General features: G+C 36.0%; 1 protein-coding gene across 1 annotated transcript in view; it reads right to left on the bottom strand.

Annotated features, from left to right (window-relative positions):
* LOC140140877 (F-BAR domain only protein 2-like) overlaps nt 1-21,681 on the bottom strand; it is a 107,108-nt gene that overhangs the window by 22,638 nt on the left and 62,789 nt on the right. Inside the window, 7 exon segments of the mRNA XM_072162626.1 lie at nt 3,234-3,355; nt 13,835-13,900; nt 15,527-15,569; nt 16,428-16,446; nt 18,373-18,411; nt 18,413-18,558; nt 18,979-19,033. Coding sequence (XP_072018727.1) covers nt 3,234-3,355; nt 13,835-13,900; nt 15,527-15,569; nt 16,428-16,446; nt 18,373-18,411; nt 18,413-18,558; nt 18,979-19,033 — 490 coding nt within the window.

The following is a 21,681-nucleotide window of genomic DNA, read 5'->3' as shown; positions in this document are numbered from 1 at the left end:
CAGGTTAGATCATGTCTGTAACTTGATGGGTAATACAAAGGTAACATGCACATGCAAAATAAGATTGCATGTAGTATGCAAGTAAGATGCACATGCAAAGTGTGATTGATGTGACTGCATGTAGAATGCAAGTAAGATGCACATGCAAATAAAGACTAAATTGCATGCAATATATCAAAGTGACATGCACATGCTTTAATGAGCATGCATGTTGAAACAAAATGTGTTGCATATTATCCAGAATCTTGTTAAAAACATGCAATGTGAATCATGCAAACAAACAGTGACATTATTTTAGAATATACTTGATTTAAAAAGCCAGAATATTAATTTAAAATGGAACAAAATCTGACAAGGGCTGTAATTATAACATACTAAATATTGACCTGCCTTTCACATTTTTATACAAATGTGAACTATCAAGCACCTATCGAGCACCTATTAAGCTGAATTTACACCTCGTGAAAGCGATGATTGCATTAATGACCTGGATTGTACTTCTTCTTGTTCAAAATGAATCAATCCTGACTGGTCGAGAATTAATTGCCCTACCGCAACCAGCAATTGGGTTAAATTTGGTTAAGACCATGGTCCCTGGATTAATATCATTAACAACTGAGGGTTTTGAGCAACCCATCAAATTATTTAAAGTTACTGGAATGGCTTGTTACAGTCTTCAAGGCATTAACATTCATTGGAGTTCAGTAAAACAGCTGTACTTTCTTCTACATTTGCTCAACATTTTCTAAACATATCAGCAAGGATAGGCAGTATATGCAGCCATTCCCCTAACCTATTAGATCCCTTTGCAGGCAGATTGACATTTTCTTTAAATCCCTACCTCCCTTTTTAAGGCATGTTTATTACTTATTTACTTTGTTTAAAAACATGACATAACTGTACAAGGGACAAGCACAATGTGCACACATATGCGATAATGAAACCACAGAGATATAACAATACAAAAAATACATGCGTTAGACAATGGAAGCATACATACACAGAACTCAATAGGAAGGGACATTCACAAAGTCTTACATATAATACATGTACACACACACATGATAATGAACTCATATTTCACTCTGTTCATCAAAGATTATTTTAACAGTTTTCTGTTAGTGTGTTTTTAAGTCTAGTAAACCCTCACCAATAGGCCCACTGAAATCGACCATTACTACACAAGGCCATTACACCTGTAAAGTGTGCTGTAAAGTACACATGTAAAGTGTGCTGAGGCTTGTGGATCAACGTCTAGGTGTTGTGCCCGTGCGTAGCGCACTATAAATCACTGCGCTTTTTTTTTTCATCGCAAGGGGATATTAAATATGCTGACAAATTTGAAATTTCAGGGCTTATAGTGTTGGGAGAAACACTTCAGAATTGGGATATTTTTCAAATATTTTTTTAATTTGGAGTCACATTTTCCAGTATCACAACTTACTTTTGGTCACTCTGTCAATACCGCACCTGGGGCAGGTGCCCTCCCTTGCCCAACACTTAACTATAATATACCACTGCCTATAATAGCCATGTGCACTTGTTTCACAGATCACATAGAAATTGGGTCCATGTTGCTTGTCACACAACAGATACATATAAAACTGACTTTTGGGGCAAGAGATATCAGAACCTGTTTCGCAACCATTTAAAAAAACGGTATGTATGCGTATTGTCAGGGAGGAATGTATCAAAGCACATCTTGATTTTTTTTCATGCACATAACAAAAATATACCACCATCATTACTATCATACAAATAATGGTATTAAATTACAGGAATCGTTTTAACAATCATTCCAATGTAATACTGCCAGCAATCTTATCAAAGTAATTCAATTTTATTTTCCACAAATTTGGAGAACGTAATTTATTAATATTCATGAACAAAATGTGTTGCTAGTAAATATTGCAGTATGTTTCTCACAAATTGATTTGCATTATGAAATTTAATAAATCCATTACAGGCCTTGCCGTTTGAGGCGAGCGATCGCTCTCGCTCGCCACCGCTCGCCCAAACTCAATTTCTAGTGAGCTATTTTCCACTCGCCATAGACTCTGAATACCGCTCGCTGCGGATCACCATGACCACCCAATTTACATTTGAGTTTCGGCACTTTCACTGTATTCATTCCATATATTGTAATAAATTAGTCTTAATTTCTGAAAACGATAGAGAGGGTATTCAACAGTCCCTGATGAGTATATATTTGTATGAATCTAGACGGCAAGGCCTGTATAATCGAAATATTTAGAAAGTGAACTCTGCGCAAATCAAGAATCTGAACTGATATTTAGCAATGATGGTGGCATATGTAGGGGAAATGTTTGCAGCACTACAAATAGCACTCTCTATTCATATAAGACAGGCATACATACAAACAAACAAACAAACAAGTAATGACATTCCTATATACATATTAAATATATATCCCTATATAATCCTAACTATAAAAAAATCAGTTCTTTGGTGAAACTTGGTGCAGTACTTTAATATCATTGAATAAATGTTGTAAGTTTCTAAAAGTTCTACTCTGTAAGATTTGTTGAATATTTTGAATCTACTTGTTGTGTAAAGTTTGTTTTTTAAAACAGAAATATGCATAGACACAGTCAAGAGAACAAACACAGGAAAATAGTCACTACAGACATATATTTCATAATTTTAACAGACTCAGACTTTTTTTAAAAGACTAGAAAGTAGAAATTGCTTCTTCACATATCACAGAACAGAATTTGGAGGCTGAAAGCTGTTCCAGAAGTAAAGTGGTTTCTGTTGTCTAGAAAGTTTTTTAGTGTTAGTCTGAATGATAAAGAACAAAAAACAAAACCAGAAACATCATTTTACGTCAAAAGATAAAACATAAACATACAAGTTAACCCCATGAGAACTACTTGCCGATTGGCCAAAAAGAAGTTTTCATTATCAATTGGACCAATCAGCAACATTGTTAGAATAATTTCACCACACAAAAAAAATTGGAGTGAATTATTTGCAAAGCTCCATTCTGATTGGTGATTAAAGTGAAGATATCATGTAATTGACCAATCAGAGGCAATGTTAGATCAGCAGGTAGTGCTCAAGGGGTTAACAGAAAGAAAAATGTATCTGCAGTAAAAGAAATAAGCAAAAAAAACCAAATTATAAACAAACAAAAAACACAAGTTACTCCTGATTTTTTAACCTAAGTTCACTGCATTTTTTTTGTTGGGACAGAGGAGGGTATAACTTACAGTCACTTGACCCCGGTGTTGTTGCGGATGACCCTGTGTCATTGGGTGGTGAAAAAAGGTTGATCGTCCCAGATGCGTTGGCCGTCAGATCAAGATCCAATAAGTTGCCGCTTGATTGTGTACTGTTGAGACAATGATAAATGAATTGATTGTATTAACCCCATGAGAACAACCTACCAATTGGCCAAAATGAACATTGTGTCCAATTTTGAACCAATCAAGGAGGGTATTAATAAAATCATCTGCAAATGCAAGTTTTACCATAAATAGTTTAAAGCCTAGTCATAATTGGCAATTGAAATGAGCATTTCAAGTTATCAACCAATCAGAAATGCTGTTAGATGACCAGTAGTGTCCAGGGGGTTAAAGGTTGGTTTATATAATTATGTTATGTAATGGACATGTCACTTGTAATCCAGTGTCCCTAGGTACCGACTACCCAGACACCAGCTAGCCAGGACATAGTGAAAGGGATTAGATGTGTGATGTCATCACCATGCACTGACATGATTTGGTCTAGGGCCTTAGAGGGAGATTAACATTAATTAAAAAAATTGTGGAAGTGAACAAAAGGGCTTTTGTTGGGAACTATTGTGTTGATTGAGTTGTCCATATACCACAACTGAAAAAACACAATTCTAAAAAAACACTTTGGTGTAGGTGCCACACCCTGCCAGAACATGGTAAGGGCTTTGTACGGATGTTGGCCAATTGCAAATTTGAATAACTAGCTAGTTCAGCCCTCCTTCAACATGATAAAGTACCCAGGGGCCAAGGATTAGGACTGGCAAGTGCATCAGGATATCTGCTGTACAGCATTTTTGATATGTTAACTTTGAATCACATACAGATTTCTTGCAATTGCACAGATCATGTATCACACACAAACATGCTTTAGGGCTATTCCAGTTAAAATCTGACATACCCCTGTGCTAGATTCAACAAAAGTCTTCTACAGAGGGAGTATGTTTTTAAGATGGAATTTGCTAGTGTTAATTATTTTTAACCCGGCGTTCCCCCTGTATATGACTTCACAACTGGAGTGAGTATTTCAAATAGAAGTTACCCATTTATCTATTCTATTTGAAATTCATATACTCCTTCTGCAGAAGACTTTAACTAAATCTAAAACAGGGGGAGAGTTGATTTCAAATGGAATAGCCCATTAATTTGAACATTTAGCAACTGGATGCTGGTATAATTTGACTAATTATATATCGCAAACTAGGCAGGGATGTTTTATATAATCATCGTACATATGTCACCAGCTAGCATGTTTTAATGCACTGTGAGTTGACTCTAAACATGCAACCATAGTATGACTCTATTCGTCATAGAAGTAGCCGTAGAAGTAGCGATGTAACAGGATTAATTACCATAGAGATAGGTGAAACAATTTTTGAATGTATTGCCCTGCACTATAAGTAGGCTGCACTCTTCACCTGTCATGTCTGTGTATGTGTGCAATCATAGCTTTAATACAATACCGTTCTTTTCAAAGAAAATAATCGTTCAGGTGCGAATAAAACATAAATTGACTCGACATAATGTGAAATTTTCATAGAATTACGATCCAGGTCTTTATGCCTATTCTTTGATAATCTGATTACCTCGAGTGCCGGGCAATTCATTCAAAACTTGTTTTCACCTATCGCTAAAGTGAGCCCTGTTACATCACTACTTCTACGGCAAATATTGATCGACAACTTGGTGCAGCATTGCTTCATCTCCAATTTGAGAAAATTCTGGCCTCATATAGGCCTATGTATACATAGCCCTCTGAATAATAAGGCTATGTTTCACTGGTCTATGGCTCTATTGGGGTTGCAAATTGATGCAAGTCTCCACTGTAACTGGGAAACTCTTTAGATTCTGAAAATGTTAGTACCAAAATCTCATTTTTACCAAAAATTGGAGATGAGGCTTTGTTGTGCTGAGCCCTCGATATGTTGATGGCCTCTAATGTTGCAATTAACAACAATGATTTCTTAAAGCATCGTGAAATCTGTTATCATTGACCTGTTCAAATATTCTAAAGAATATGTTCATTTTTTTCAGTCAAGCTGGAATCATTCAGTTACTCTTGAAGTGTGTGTATATAAGAAACATCGATCAAATTGAAACGATGCAAATATTCAAATATTATACCCTGCAGCTCCACATATTCATTTGACAGAAATTAAAATGACTTTCATTTTGCAATTTACACCACTATGAAATGTGAGTAATTGTTGGTGCCCATGTATTTCTACAAAAAATGTTTATTATGCATGTATGTGCACAACACTACCTACCAATACGCAACTACCTAGATTATATACCTACCAAGCAACATTGCGCATTTCTGAAACAGGGTTAGCACTCTACTCTGCTAAACCTATATACTCTGCTCAACCTAAAGCTGGCAAAACTTAGGCTTTTGTTAGTGTATGAGCCAGCCAATAAAGTCCCAACTTTAACGCTGGTGTAAATTCACATAAAGTGTGCACCAGTCACATTAAGCAAAATGCACTTGAAGCGTATGTGCTGTGCCAAGCTACATGCACACCATTCTATATCAATCCACAATGTTATGAGTTTTGCCACTATTAGGTTGAACACAGTATAGCATGTTTGGCCCAAGTCCCTCTTGCACACTTCTTTCACCCCAATATTGGGCTATTCCAGTTGAAACCCATACATCTATGGAAGACATGACCCTACTTTTCCACACAGGGAGTGTGATTTTCAAATGGGGTTACTTGAATGGGTGACCACATTTGAAGTCTATACCAACTGTATGGGCAATTAAAGCCATGTCTTCCATAGCAGGTTGTATGGATTTTACTGGAATACATAGCCCATGTTTTGGATTCAGGGCAAATTCCCAAGTAGAGAGCTCCCAGAAAATATATCTCACCCTTCCCAGAATCCTTTGCAACATGACACATCATCTCATTACAGGAAATGACATTCCTCTTACAATTGAAGACAGAATTAAAAAAGACTAGTTTGCGTATGATGTCCTGTCAACTAGACCAAAATGCTGTACTGCACAGGTCAGCAACCAATCACGCCGCGCCTTTGCCCCAACGTCAGACGCAAACTAGTCTTTTTAATTCTGTCGTCAATTATAAGGTTTCCTTTGTTTTCATGTTGAAAAAAGACTGGCTATAAACATTGGTCTATAATGAGAAATAAACATTTTGCAAAATTTGGATGTGCTCTGTTCACTGAGGTACATTTCGTCACTAACGACCCATGTTGCTTTAGATAGCATCAGTATAGAAAATTTAAATGTGAGAAATGCATTATGGGAAGTGCAAGATATCTTCTGTGGAGAGCTCCCAAATTAATAATTTTTCTGGACACCCAGCCTCCTCCAATATGAGAGACTAGTACTAACCCTGTTCTATATGCACCTACATGTACTTGCCTACTATATCTCTGCTTAATGATGAAAGAGTTAATCATTTAAGACCTATTTCAGAGTTTTGCCATTTTTGCCATTTTAAGAATTCAAAAAGAAATTACTTTTTGCACCCTGTATACAGATAATACTGGCACTAGAATTATTTAATCACTACAAAGACCTTTCTTCCAAGTTAATTTATTGCACATGTGTACTGATTATGATATTTGGACCCATCTGAGATCAAGATATAAGCATGCAAAAGCAAGGCACCCTTGCGTTCTTGGTGAACAAATTTAAAACAATCATTAATACTTAATTTTTTTAAAGCAAAATATTGGCAAAAGGTTCATATTCCAGAGCAAGTATAGTAATTTTTTGCCCTTAAACTGCATTGATTATTTGCTAAAACCATGAAATACCAAAACAAAAAAAGTAATGAAATATTATGAAAGCAGTATGTAAGATTTGCTTCAAACAAAAGTAATAATAATTGGTGTACTTTGCCCCCAATCTTGCAGGCATTTAAAACTTGCTTAGAACATTTCTTAATTTCAAGAAAATTGCCTTATGCGCCTCAAATTTATAATAAAAAGTTGTAACAAGTATGTTGCTTTCTTGAGGGAGCAGATATTTGGGCTATTATCTATAGTTGAAATCCATACACCCATTCTGAAAGACATGACCTTAATCATCCACATAGGGGAGTGGATTTCAAATGGAGTCACCCATTCAGGTATCCCCATTTGAAATTCACACTCCCAGTGTGGAAGATTACAGCCATGTCTTTCGTAGGGGTGTATGGATTTCAAATGGAACAGCCCTTTGTCATAACCATTCCAACCCAAATTCAATGGGCAGGAAAACCTCCTTTGTACTTGTGGCCCTTGAACATGTTTAAAATAAAACTGCCAAGAGGTTAAATAGGAAGTTTTGCTTTAAACATATTCAGGGGCCAATGATACAAGGAAGGTTATTCCTGCCCAACAACAATTTCTTCTTTTTCAGTCTAAGCTTTCCTATAGGAAATGTGTAATAATCCTGACCCCCCATGTACTTTGAAACATGCCGACAGAAATATTACACATACATATCAAAATGTTAGTTATACCCCTACACATTATATCATCTCTGCAGACACTATGCATAACAAGAATATAACACAAAAAGTCCATACTCAGAGAAAGAGAGTTAAGAGTTTTATCTATATAGTTTCAAACATAAGATAGTATAAGTATCGACCATAACAGTGTTTCCATAATTCACAAGATTGAGTTCTACATTCCAATTAAGCTGTAGAAGTGATGCAATAGTCAGATTAACTACCATAGCAATAGAGGAATACAATTTTTGAGTAGATTGCCCTGCACTACAAGCAAGTTGCACTCATCTTCTGTGTATGTCTGCAATCATAGATTGAATACAATACCGCTCTTTTTCAAAGATACTAATCTTACAGGTGCGAGTGATCAGCATTTCCTTGACATCTATGGTTCAATGCATAGGTACCACTTGAACGTCGTAGTGCAGGGCGATATAGTCAAAAAATGTATTCCTCTATTGCTATGGTAGTTAATCTATTAATTACGTCACTTCTACTGCGAATACTCATCAATGCACACACTTGCGTGCATATACTGATAGACAAGCACAATCCACAATACAAGACAGGTGATTAGAATTCTGCATGCATGTACACTCATTGTTATATTGACATTGATATAAATAAATAACAGAAAATAAGGGCAGACTCTGCTCATAGAACAGCAGGCAACTGATGGGTAGATTATTGAACATACTATTCCAAATCATTCAAATTATAGTTATTTTCATATTTGTAAAATACTATTAATTGCTATACTATTATTTGGCAATTTATTCATCATCATTGTCTTCACAGTCAACATTGAAGGGTTCTCAGCATTTCACAAGAACAAAATGCCCTGAGTTTTTCCCTAACAAATTCCCAAAATTACATGAGAAATATTTCCAATTTACCAAGGTTATATCAGCGTATGGATCCAAAAGTATAAAATATTAACTCAGCTTATAGCTCAATGGTTGTAGTACAGTTTGGAGTCATACACTGTATACGTGACATGTATGCCAAAATGACAAATTACCCTCTTGGGCCACTCAAATTCACTGACTTTGACTGTTTTTCTCAAATTCCATGAGTTTTCCTGCAACATCATATCACCGTGTCATTTATTCTCATCTTCTCTGGTCATATTTATCATCATAATGCTGCTCTTCCTAAACATACATCGTCGTCGTCATCATCATCATCAAAAATAAAATCTTGTCTAAAGGTAGTAAGTGGATATAAGGTCATGATCAAAATTACCTCAAATAATCCGAAAGTCTTCACTAATTTTTTTAGTGTTTTTTTCTCAAAATATTTCACTTCAGATAATAATTACTATTTATTCCTGAATGAAATACCACAATGAAGGTAACAAAGATAAAGGTGGTTAAATTTTAAAGGAACAAGGAAAGCTTTTAGAAACCATGCCTGATGCATGCATTTACAAAATTTCAGGGAAGAAAAAGGAAAGAAAAATCACTAAATATTAAACACTCATGCCTTCACAATTCATAGGGAATGAAGGTATAGGGTGAGACCTGGTCATTGTCCTTGTTATTTATTTTAATAAAGATCATAGTTTGTTAAGAAAGCATGCTTTTGGTACACCCTGAAAAAGGGTAAGTGTGGATCTCATTTATGGTTTAATTTTCCCCACTTTCTATTTTATTTTGTCACATGCAGCATGTTTCATAATGAATTATGAACAACCACTGATCCTTTAATAGGCATCTTAAGACTTGTGTAGGGCAATTTTCCATACTAACCAGTAATTTGTTTTGACATTTTTTTTCTCTACAATTTAGCAAAAATGAACCATTCCAGTTGAAATCCACAAACCTCTATATGGAAGACATGATCACAGGGTGAGTAGACTTCAAATGGAGTCACCCTTTCAGGTAAACACATTTGGTATTCACACTCCATGTTTGGAAGATTACATAAATGTCTTCCATAGGGGGTGTATGGATAGCAACTGGAAAAGCCAAATGTTTGAATCCATTCTCTGATCAAATTCTGCATGCTGTATACAGGTACAATGTATGTTACAGCAATGGTTATTACAGAAAAAAAATATGTAATACGTTTTTCTGGAGTTATTTTTAGTATACAATTTAAAAAGACTTTAAGAAGAAAGCTGCTTGTGTACAAAATGGAGGTGATCTTAAATATCAGAGATATGAAGGTGATCTTAAATATCAGAGATACAAAGTAAGTTTAATTAATTTTTTTAAAGATATTTATAATATTTGGGCCATATTAGTCAAATTAAACACAAATAATATTTCAAAAGTTCCAAATAAAGCCAGTCAGGTTAGCTGCTATGTTAATTGTTATATGCCGTGCTGAGGTGTAGCCAGAGGCGAGGTGGTTGAGCGGGAGGGTAAGGTGGGGGGGGGGGGGGGGACTGCCCTATCTGGGAAATATTTTCAGGTGCAATTGAGGAGAATAGATGGCAGCTGATGTTAAATAACCCCTTTCAGGGACTTGCCTTTTGCCCCCCTTAAATGACAGGTTGGTTATGGGGTGGGGCCAGTTTCCCCCTCCTGAAGAAAATTACGCAAACGAGTGGAGGCTGGGATGATGATTATATAGGGGCAACCCTAAGCTGTCTTGAATCACAATTTACACTCCAAAACTCCAAATTTGATGGTTGTGATCAACAAGGCAGGTCTAAGGAGTACCATCTCTGCTATTTTGCATGTCGCTCATGCAGTGTGCCTCTAAATAATTTTGTATGCACTGTTGTTGTTCTGCATGTTACACGTTTTGATATAAATATTTAAACATTCTATCGCCCCTCCCACTCACATTTTCACGATAACATTACCTCTCGACTTTAAAAGTAGGGTACTATTTGGCGACCTGGAGTTGCAAGGAGAGCAATTGTGAAGGACAACTCCAATAGAATGGAAAGGGGAAACTTGCAAATCTTTGCTCGTCTCGTGGGGGAGTAACAGTTGGCTACACCTCTTACACATTGTGCCCTTGCTAACAGTCAATTCAAATAAAGCACATGGATGCTTCAAACAAAGCACATTAAATGCCTTATTCTAGTATGATTTGGTACAAAACCTGAATTTGCCCAAGCGTTTCCTAAAGGGTGGGTTTTCCCCTTCCGACTCATACATAGTTCTTGGACGCAGACTACTGTATTGATTAATAAAAAAATGAATGATTGGATTTCAAATTGTTGTCCTTTACAGTTCAAGTAAGCTTATTTGTATGTAACACAAAAGCTAAACTTGGAAGTTTGTTGGTAGAGCATACATGTGTTAATAATTTCAAAATTGTTTTTTTTTTTACAAGTAATCTGTAAAATAGAGGAATTACTCATTTCTGATTTCAAACCCAACTCAGACCAAGTCCATTCCCAATCAGGCTATTTCAGTTGAAATCCATACAACCCTTGGAAGACATGGCCTTAATCTCCCACACACAAGGGTGTAGATTTCAAATGGAGTCACCCATTCAGGTAGCCCCGTTTGAAATTCACACTCCCTGTGTGGAAGATTACGGTCATGTTTTCCATAGGGGGGTGTAAGGATTTCACCTGGAACAGCCTAATTTCTTCACTCCAAGCATAAATAGTGGAGCCCACAGAGGCCAGTCATTTCAAACATTGTAAACATGACATGTGTGTGAATGCACCATAAAAACCAGTGTAATTTGTATTGCTTTGCAGATAAACAATAACTCTTATGTGTTCTAATAGTGTATGTACCTAGGATGAATTCCAGACTGTAATATCAAAACATTGCATAAAAATATCAAGAGTCACCACATAAAAAAAAGGATTATATTATTATTAACTGATATTCTATGAGATCAAGTAGAAATTCTTGTTGTTACCAAAACCAAAACTATTTTTTTACAGATGAAAAATTGATACATCCAGTTTATTCAATTTGAAATATTGGCAAATATAACTAGTTAAATAAAGAAAATAATAAAAAATATCTGCTACTTTCAATTTTTGTATGAAAAAATAAAATCTCCCATTTTCATTCACACATCTGTTTAAAAGGTTTGACCTAACTGGCTCTCTTGAGAGGAGGGGAGGAGTATATAAACCACGACGACACAATAGAATTAAAACACAGACGGACGTCAAAGCACCTGTGTTCCCATCGCCTGCGCACCCACGTGTCTCGCTGGAGAAGACTAGCATAGTGCAACGGGGAGGCTCCGTAACTAAGGGGGATATACAACAGGTTTAGTAACATGTAAGAAACTTGGTTTAACTAGGATTTATTATTGTTGACTAGGGTTAACGGGTGGTATTGCACATGTATGTGCCGCTGAAAAGGGCAAAACATTGTTAGTATTGATTCATGATGGGATAATAATGGCACATAAATTTCAGACTAACATAATTTTATGAAGCCGCTGGATATTTTCTGAGTGACTTCTTTGAAAGAAAAAGAAATAGTTTAAATTAATTTGTAATACATAGCGTAATATCCTGAGTTTATATTCTGGAGAAAATTATTTTTAATTTAGTGCTGAGTTGATTTAAGTGGCAAAATATCTATTGCACTTAAGGGATCTAGAATGAGCGTTTATGGCATCGACAGTATTTTTTGTGGGACATGGGAGCATCTCAGACGTATCGAATTGCATTCTCAATACGAAGCATGTCTTTCTGATATCAAATAATTTTCATTCTTTGAAATTCACGATATAATACAAATTTTATGACAAATTATTAAAATTTGATATTTTTCAAATTTTGATATATAACAGTCCTCGAAATAAATTTTATAAATCTAATGATATATTCTTAAAGTGTATGTAGCTGGGAGGAAAAGCCGACGATCAATTGAAAATTTTGACCTTTTATATTGAAGATATGGATTTTTTCCCAAAAGACCTTTTTTGTGTGTGTGTTTTGGGAAAAAATCCATATCTTCAATACTGAAAGGTCAAAATTTTCAATTGATCGTCGGCTTTTCATCCCACCTACATACACTTTAAGTATAAATCATCAGATTTATAAAGTTTACTTCAAGTACTGTTAAATATCAAAAATATCAATTTTAATGATTTGCCATAAAATGTATTACATTGCTAATTTCAAAAAATAAAATTATTTGATATCAGAAGGACATTCTTCGTATTCAGAATGCAATTCGATATGTCTGATGTGCTCTAATGTCCCACAATAAATACTGTCCAAACGTTCATACCCCAGCCCTTAAGTTTATTAACAATATTCCTAATTAAACATGAGTTGACACCATTTTTGATGACTTTGGTTGATTAAAAGCCTCTAAATTAATGTACTAAATTAAATTAAATTAAAAAATATAAGTTTTTAAGTTCCTACTCCCCATTCCAGAAAAATACAGCACTAATTTTTGGGATTAATAAAATATTGTTAAATTCTGCCAAATGAAACATAGCTCAATCCTAATTATTCATTTAGTACTAACTGGATATAAAAAGAAAAAGTTCACTATTTTACTAATTTTGAAAAAAAAGAGCCAAAACATGTTTTGGCCCTTAATTCATAAATTTGACCAAATATTGAAATCTAACTTTTATTGCCAGTTAGAACTAACTTAAGGATTAGGATTTAGCTATATTTCATTTGGCAAAACAGGATAATATTTTTTAATCCAAGAAAATTAGTTCTGTATTTTTCTGGAATAGGGAGTAATTAGTAGTCAAAGAACATTTTGTTTTCAATCTTTGACAATTATCACCAAAGTTTTAGCAGATAATTTTGACAAAATATGATAAATACATTCCATTTGTTAAATAACCTGGGTTAATGAATTAATTCAATAAATAACTAGGATTTAACAAATTCAATCTGCTTAACCAGGTTTAGTTATTAACGTGTGATTGGGTAACCAGGATAGAGAACAGGTACCACTTTTTGACTGGGTCCATTCATCCAACATATTCAAACAGGGTTAACAACCATAAACCTTGTTTACTTGGGTCAGGTCAATTATAATTGGGTTAAAATGGGTTCAATCTTGGGTGCAATGGTCCCATTCTGTTGTACACATTCAACTAGGGTTAACATCCATTATGTAAACTGTTCAACTTCAGGTTTACCAGGTTTAAACAACTGAACACCATTCAGATAATAATGACGATATTTTATTGTACCTTCTTCCAACCCATGTGTGACGTTTGTAGCGGGCTTTTAGGGACAGTGCTGCTCCACAGCTGGGGCTTAGATTAAGAAAAGTTTTTCCATATTAAATTAAAATCATTATAAATAATCAAAAGTAAATGCATCAGCGTTAAAAAACTAAAATTGTGGTCTTGGCAACTGGCGAGTGATAAATTGACACTAAAATTGTGAAAGTGCTCAAAATGACCACAATTTGCACATGTATGTGATGTATTTAATATGTAGTTTAAATTCCCTACTCTAATAAACAAAATGATGAAGCTATACCTTTGGCATTTTGCTTGTACATAAAGCTAAATATTGAGCATGAAGTGATGTAATAAACTTCTGATACACTAATGCAGTGTGAACAAAACTAGTAAAGATACTGTAATGAGGAAAAACAAGTGTCACAAAGTATACTTTATATAAAAAAATTTTCTCTACCTGCGTCGCTTGAATAAGACATCTCTAGATCTATAAGAAGGGTGTAATATTAATTAATAAATAGAAGTAATAATGAAAAGAAAGCATTCATTTATTCAAAAATACATGATATAATACAATAAGGGGCAGTCTTTTCCTACATGATCTTGGAAGTAAAACACTTTTGTGAAACAGAAAACCCAGGACAAAAGATGCGCAAACAGCGTTACAATTCTCACAATGATTAGCGTCAACAGGTGTGCTCAAAAAACAATGTATGTTCTCCTCATTTGCTATGAACTAACACAGTAGCTTATTCACAAGAATAAATTGATTCTCTCAAACATTTTCAGCAACAATGAAAATCAACTTGCTTCCTGCAAATTAGTACATTAGGCAGCTCCATTTCAATTTCAGACACCCTCTGAGAAAGATTCAACCTGAATTTTTCCCCGATGGAGAGTGAGTTTCAAATGGAGCTACTAATGTGTATATTCCATTTGAAATTCATGCTCCCCCTACGGCAGATATTTCTAAAATCTTCCACAGGGGTAATGTGGATTTTAAATGGAATAGTCCAATTTGCACCAAAAACTCTATACTGGAGGCACATCAAAATTTGTTAATTCCCATTCTGGTTGCGATTGAATAATGCATTTTAATACGCCATTGCATCGAAAATTTTAATAAAAAGTGCAGAATTATTTATAGTGAGAAGAACGGTGCGGTGCAGTCTGTATTTTTTTTCTGCTCAACAAAGTACTGCTCTTTATTTTTGTTCAGTAAGATATACATTAATGTAATTGATAATGTATAAACAAGTTTCCCACAGACATTTAATGATGTGTGTGCTAGCCATAGGCTTCCATGTTTTGAGATATTTTCTCAAAATATCATGAGTTATCTTAAGAACCACTGAACCATTATTAGGTTTGTTTGTACTCATCTTAATGCATTTTTCATGCTGAATCCAAATATGGTCATGAAAATTTACAATCTTGAAATTTTTGAATTAAAAAAAAAACAATATAAATTTGTCGTCTGCAGTCGACACCGGCATGGAGAGTTAATGATGCCAAGACTTAAAAGAGCTTGAGTGTAAAATCTCAAGACTGTGTAATGAGGGGTTAATGCTAGAAGGCCCTATCTGGAACAGCTGCCCTGTAGAAACATTCTTTATCCTGGCAGCTATTGCAGATAGGGCTTGTTAGCATTAACTCCTGGTTATATATAAATAGTTTCATTATGTAATGTATTACCTGCTTCTCATTGCTGGCTGTATTCGTCTTTTCACATCACCATCTGTAAATAACAAGAGAAAGAAACATTTACATCACACCCGTAACCAGGATTTATTTGGGGGGGGGCTGATTTTGAAAAAGAGGACTTGGAGGGCAGATTTTGAAAAAGTGGATGTTTTTAAAAAATTTGACCTTTTTTGACCAATCAAAAATCAGCGATTGAGAGAAGGGGCATCTGCCATCTTCGCCCCTCCCCCTGGTTACGGGCCTGATAATGGACTATTCCAGTTGAAATCCATGCACCCCCTATGGAAGACATGATCTTTATCTCCCACATAGGGGCTGTAGATTTCAAATGGAGTCACCCACTCAGGTAGCAAATGAAATTCACACTCCCTTTGTGGAAGATAAGGGTCATGTCTTCCATAGAGGGTGTATGGATTTCAACTGGAATAGCCCATAGATTGGCTTATTGCTCCCTGCCTGTGTAGTCCTTGTAAAATCCATTTTGGTGGTCCACCAATTTTACATGTTCAGTGGCATATCAGTTGTCTGAGGGGGCAAAGACAAAAAAATCCAGACGGGCATCCGTCATTTTGGTCCTGTGTAACTGTGTACCAAGTGTGAATTTTTTTAATTGTACACTATTTTATCCCAAAATTAAATTTTTCACCATTTTGGCCCAAAATTAAGGTAAAAAATTTGTGTTTACCAGGTCAATATTCAAGTTTACACTGGGGGGTGAAATTGGTTGGGGATTGTTTTAGGGAGGGTTGAAATTTTCTTTTGGGAGGTTGAGTTAGTAAACCAACTCATTTGGGGGTTCACCCACCGCCAGGTAGGTCCACACTACTCCCCGAACTCTCTGTCTCCCATACTCACTCCCTTATAGTTTTTATCAAAACAATTGGACACTTACTTGCTTTGTCTCTTCGTAACTGCTGGCAAAAACAAAAAACAAACAAAACAATTATTATATTATGATACTACCATATTGTGTAACACCTAGTCAGGATATATACACATAATCGTATGATTTATTCATCAATGTATTTGCCACCTTGCCAGCCCAAACATCAAGGGCGCACATCACTAAATGATATCAATACTATAACATAACCGTTGAGAAGTACAAGGTCTCTTACTGAAATTCCTAGGACGTGAGAGAAGCAGTAATCCTTCCACGTAAGCCATATCATACTATCTGGTCATTGGACAGGTGGCTGAGGGCTTGCGTGCGATATTGAACATTTAGGGGGGTTAGTCCAGGGGAATAGGCTGCAGGGTATCACCCCCTCCTAAAAAGGGGTGTTTGTTTTGGCTCTTTTTATGTATGAATTATCATCATCTAAATTCTGAAATGCAATTTTTTTTTGTGCCAAATTTCCGGTAATTTCTGGAAGATTTAAATCCCTGTACTATGCAATCAAGGATGCAGCATTTTTTTTATGACGTAACTTCCATTGCTTATCGGAAAAGTGATTGCCAATATCTGATAAATAAGTCGCAAGCATATCTGCCATAGCGTTAAATCACAAGCAGTTGACTTGAAGGCAACTTTGTCTCTACGTCACTAGCCGTGACTGGACACTGATAGCAATTGTGAAAACGCTACCAGCCTTTGATCGCTAGCAATTTACGAATCGCATGCTGTGATTGCAAGTATGTTATGCCCATTAGTGTGACCATAGATGAAAAAGTATATAGATAGAGCATTCACCAACAAATCTCTCTAACACCTCCCCATATATTATACTACACATACTGCGGAATGTGGGCATGTTGCAAAGGGGTTGACACTAAGTCAGGGGTGTGTGCGCGAACCAAAAAATAGCGCAAACAGCGCGAGCGTACACAAAAGAGACTTCGCACGTAAGATGAGCAATGTCACCAGTTCTGCATGCTGTACTGGCGTTAGCTGATTCAAGTATATAGCAAGCCATTGGGCCCATTACGCATTGCGGCAACGCGTTGCTTTCAATAAACAACACATTGTTAAACCAGCCAATAAGAACATAGTGTGTTGCGAAGAGCACCAATCACGGCGAATCTTATAGGAGACTCGGTCGTCGGTGATACCACTTTCCGTATTCATTGTTTCCCATATAATAATCCTAAATTTATGCATAGGCCTATATTAATTGGAACACATGCATGGTAGGGATATATTAATAATTATATCAGTGATTGTAAGTCTATGTATTGTACTACATGTACATCATAACATTTATAACCGGCCCATCCAAGATAACAACAACAACGGACAATGACCTTCGCCTTATTATACACAAAGCGATTGCGTGTAGTGACCCGTTGGAGCATGATTGGAGTGACCTTCTCCTTCAACTACACAGCATAGTACACACTAGTATGGGTGTAACTGGGTCAAACATGAAAACATGACTGGTGCTGTTCAAATGCTTTATTTTTTCACACGTACTGAACATGTATACATATTTTATATCCAAGTGAAGGCAGTGATCCTAAAATATTCTCTCCGCTTACAGGTGATGATACAGATCGATGTATGTTACATACAACTATTAATCATCAGAAACATCGAAGTCAACAGCTCTTGAAAGCGTTGAGATGATTGGCCAACCTAAACAACGCGTTGCCGACCTAGTGAGTTGATCAATGAAAACAACGCATTGCTTTGGAAGCAACGCGTTGTTTTCGAAGGCAACGCGTTGCCAAAAGCTCCCTTTCTATTGGCTGATTTAACAACACGTTGCTTATTGAAAGCAACGCGTTGCCGCAATACGTAATGGGCCCAATGGCTTGCTATACAAGTACGCTTAGAGAGCACAGACATGGAATATTCCAATCAATGTGTTATTACTCTATGATACTACACAACTCACCGTTGGCGGCGACAAGGTAAGGTTTCCTAGGGATTTTTTTGATATCATCTACAGTGGCTGCATTGGGTATACTACCATCATTGGTTGCCGGTTTGATCTCAACATGGATCTTGCGGGTTTTCTCATCTGCATCATGATCCGATTCGGAGTCTGAATCAGAATAGAAACTATCTCGCTGGTTAGTAGGTGCAAAGGGGTTAAGGTTCAAATAAAATATTTTATTCAGATCACTTTTAATACTCTTTTTTTGTACAAAACTTTCTTTAAACATCTTTGTCAAAGCGTTTGCTCAAATTTCACTAGGCAGTTCTTGAACCATTAAGTCTTGCTTGCTTTCTTAACTACAGTGCAAGTGTTATTGACCACAGTGACAGGCAAATTTCAATTCAAGCTTCCCTAAAAACTAATCAATTCAACCTCAGTTGAGAGGTGATGATCAATGGTAGCTTTGAAATAACCTTGCACATTTTTGGTACATAATGCTGATAATTTCTACAAAGTTTCATGAAAAACCAACAGTCTTTACTAATTTGACCCAGAATGATCCCTAATGACCTTGAAATGACCTTCCTTGTAGTGTTTCCTCTCACTTCATAGAAAGGATATTGGTCTCTTCGTCCGGTCTAATGGTGAAGCCTTCATCATCTACTTTCGGTGTGTTCTATATATACAAACAAACAAACAAACAGAAAATCATCCATTAGTGATTACATAATGATAGTCAGTAACCATGGTAACCATAAGACCCTGTAATATGATGTTAGCATAACTGGGTTATTCCAATTGATACCCATACACCCCCATGGAAGAAATAACCTGAATTTCCAACACAGGAGTAAACAGAGTATAAACAGAGTCACCCATTCAGGTAACCCCATTTAAAATCCACACTCCCTGTGTGAAAGATTAAGGTCATGTCTTGGATATGGATTTCAACTGGAACAGCCCAGTCAAAGCAATCAAATACAACCAGTATGTAACACAGGCTCTGTGATGTCTTGTACCCTCTGAAGAAGGTACCAAAACAAATGCTCAATGGCTGGTTCACAGCAGCTCATCACCTTTCATGGGATGCTGTTTTAAGGATGTCATGGTCTGTGAACCAAACCCATTCTACCAATATAAAGAAATATGATATTAAAATCATAGATAGTGGCTGTGTTTAAAATGGGGTGATTAACATTGATGAGTGGTGTGCTTTAAATGGGTAACTGTACCACCATGAGGTGGAGGCTTCTTGCTCCCTCCTTTTTCTCTCTCCTCCTTCTCTTGCTCCTTCTTGATCTCCTTATTTCTATCTCAGAGATATGCACGAACACCCCACCCACACGCAACACTCACCCACACATGCAACCCCTTACACACAAACACCCCTGTGTCAGCACTGCAGTAAATGATAAAATACATACAACCCTATCAAACACATGACCTTAATCTCCCACACATTTGAAATTCACACTCCCCGTGTGGGAGATTATGGTCATGTCTTCCAAAGGGGGTGTATGGATTTCAACTGATATAGCCAAATCATGGACCATTCGGAAAAAAAGCCCAGATCCTTCAGACTTCCAGACAGATGCTCAAATTACCTACCAATGTATCAAAAAGGCTAATGTGTCACCACCTAGGGCTGTGATAATTATTATTATTATATCTAAAAAATATCACTAACTACAAATTTTATATATATTTTTTCTTTATCAATGAAACAGCTGTTGATATTATATAGATGACATCATCAAAATTAAGGTTAAGGTACTCACAAACCTGGAATAAATAGAATTAGTAGCACATTGACAAGTGTGGCAATATTATACACTTAACAATAGTGCACACTCATGATATTGTAAAATGTGCTCAACTGCTCATACAATGTATTGTACAAGTATAAAATCACCTGCAGAAAACTTCAGTAATTGCCATCATTACATGTGGTATGTCCTATTTGCTTTTTAAAGAATTAGCATACAGAATCATTCAAAGTTGATGCTTTTGTTGTTGCAAAAATAAAAAAATAAACTTAGGAAACAACAACTATAATAATAATAATAAAAAAAAGAATTACTCGACAGGCTTTTATGAGGGGTAATCATTCCACAGATTGAGAGTTTCAACATGTTTGCAATCAGACAAATGTATAAACTCCTAATCATCTTGCCATTCTGAAGAAGTCACAGATTCAGAACAGAGTGCATTGTGGGTAAAATTCTTGGATGGGAAATGGGATAAAATAACACAATCCACACAGTCAACTCTGGGAATGAACGACAGATCGGAAATTCCTGTGATTTTATTTTCCTTTACAACACCGGTACTTTCAAGATAGGATCGAAATATCTTTGTGTGTTATATGCAAGTTCTGTGGGGTCAATCAGACCCAACAATTGAAAAAAAATCAAAAAAGGTTCTTTTAAAAGTGTCAAGGTCGTCACCATTGAAATACTGTGTGAGCCTGGTCATGATATCCAACCAGATTTTACCCACAATGTACTCTGTCCAGAATTACTGAACTGGCTTGTTCCAACCAAAGCATAATGGCATACTTGTCCAATGGCAAGCCCATTGAAAAACTCAATCTGTAGCACAAAAAAGACTCCCCAACCAAAACTCCATTTTACTCAATGGTTGACTCATTTTACTTATTAATCACATCAAAGTTTCATACTCCCATGCTATGTACTTGCACAGGAATGGTGATGGTGATTTTAGAATTAATCCATAAATCAATGATGATGTCTACCACCTGACATGCAGACAAATAATAGTACAATCACATTTGATACATGATGACACAAACTTGCTTCTGCCAACCATATCAAAATATTAAACACATTGCACACTGCTGTCTTCATGAATTGCAAAATTTCTTTATAAACATTTCAACTACTGTGATGGTAACACCCCCCTCCCAAACCCACGGAGGAAGATTTGTTGAATGTCTTTGAATTGTCTAGGCAACTTTCTGTCGCTGGAAAAATAATCCTGTACTTTCGCTGAAAATCAAGTCCAAACATTGTTATTTTCTCATATTTCCCATTGCATTCTGTTAAAAATTTCCAGAAGTGAAAAAACATGCAGTGCATGATGGGTAGTAGAAATAGGGATCCTCCAGAAAAGGAAATCGTACTGAACTGACAAATAATAACATAGCGGATACTATGTTTTGATTTGGTAGGCAGATATGTTTGAATCGACCTGTTCTCAAAGTAAAAGGATACTTAGTACAAATGACCATACCAAGTGTCGCAAACATGGGCATTTTGGTATATCAATGACTTCTTTTTATTAACCAATTTTGGTATATGGATG

Source organism: Amphiura filiformis, chromosome 19 (genome assembly GCF_039555335.1).
Source record: "Amphiura filiformis chromosome 19, Afil_fr2py, whole genome shotgun sequence".
NCBI lineage: Eukaryota > Metazoa > Echinodermata > Ophiuroidea > Amphilepidida > Amphiuridae > Amphiura > Amphiura filiformis.
The sequence above is the reverse complement of the archived record's forward strand: the minus strand, read 5'-3'. Positions and strand labels throughout refer to the sequence as shown.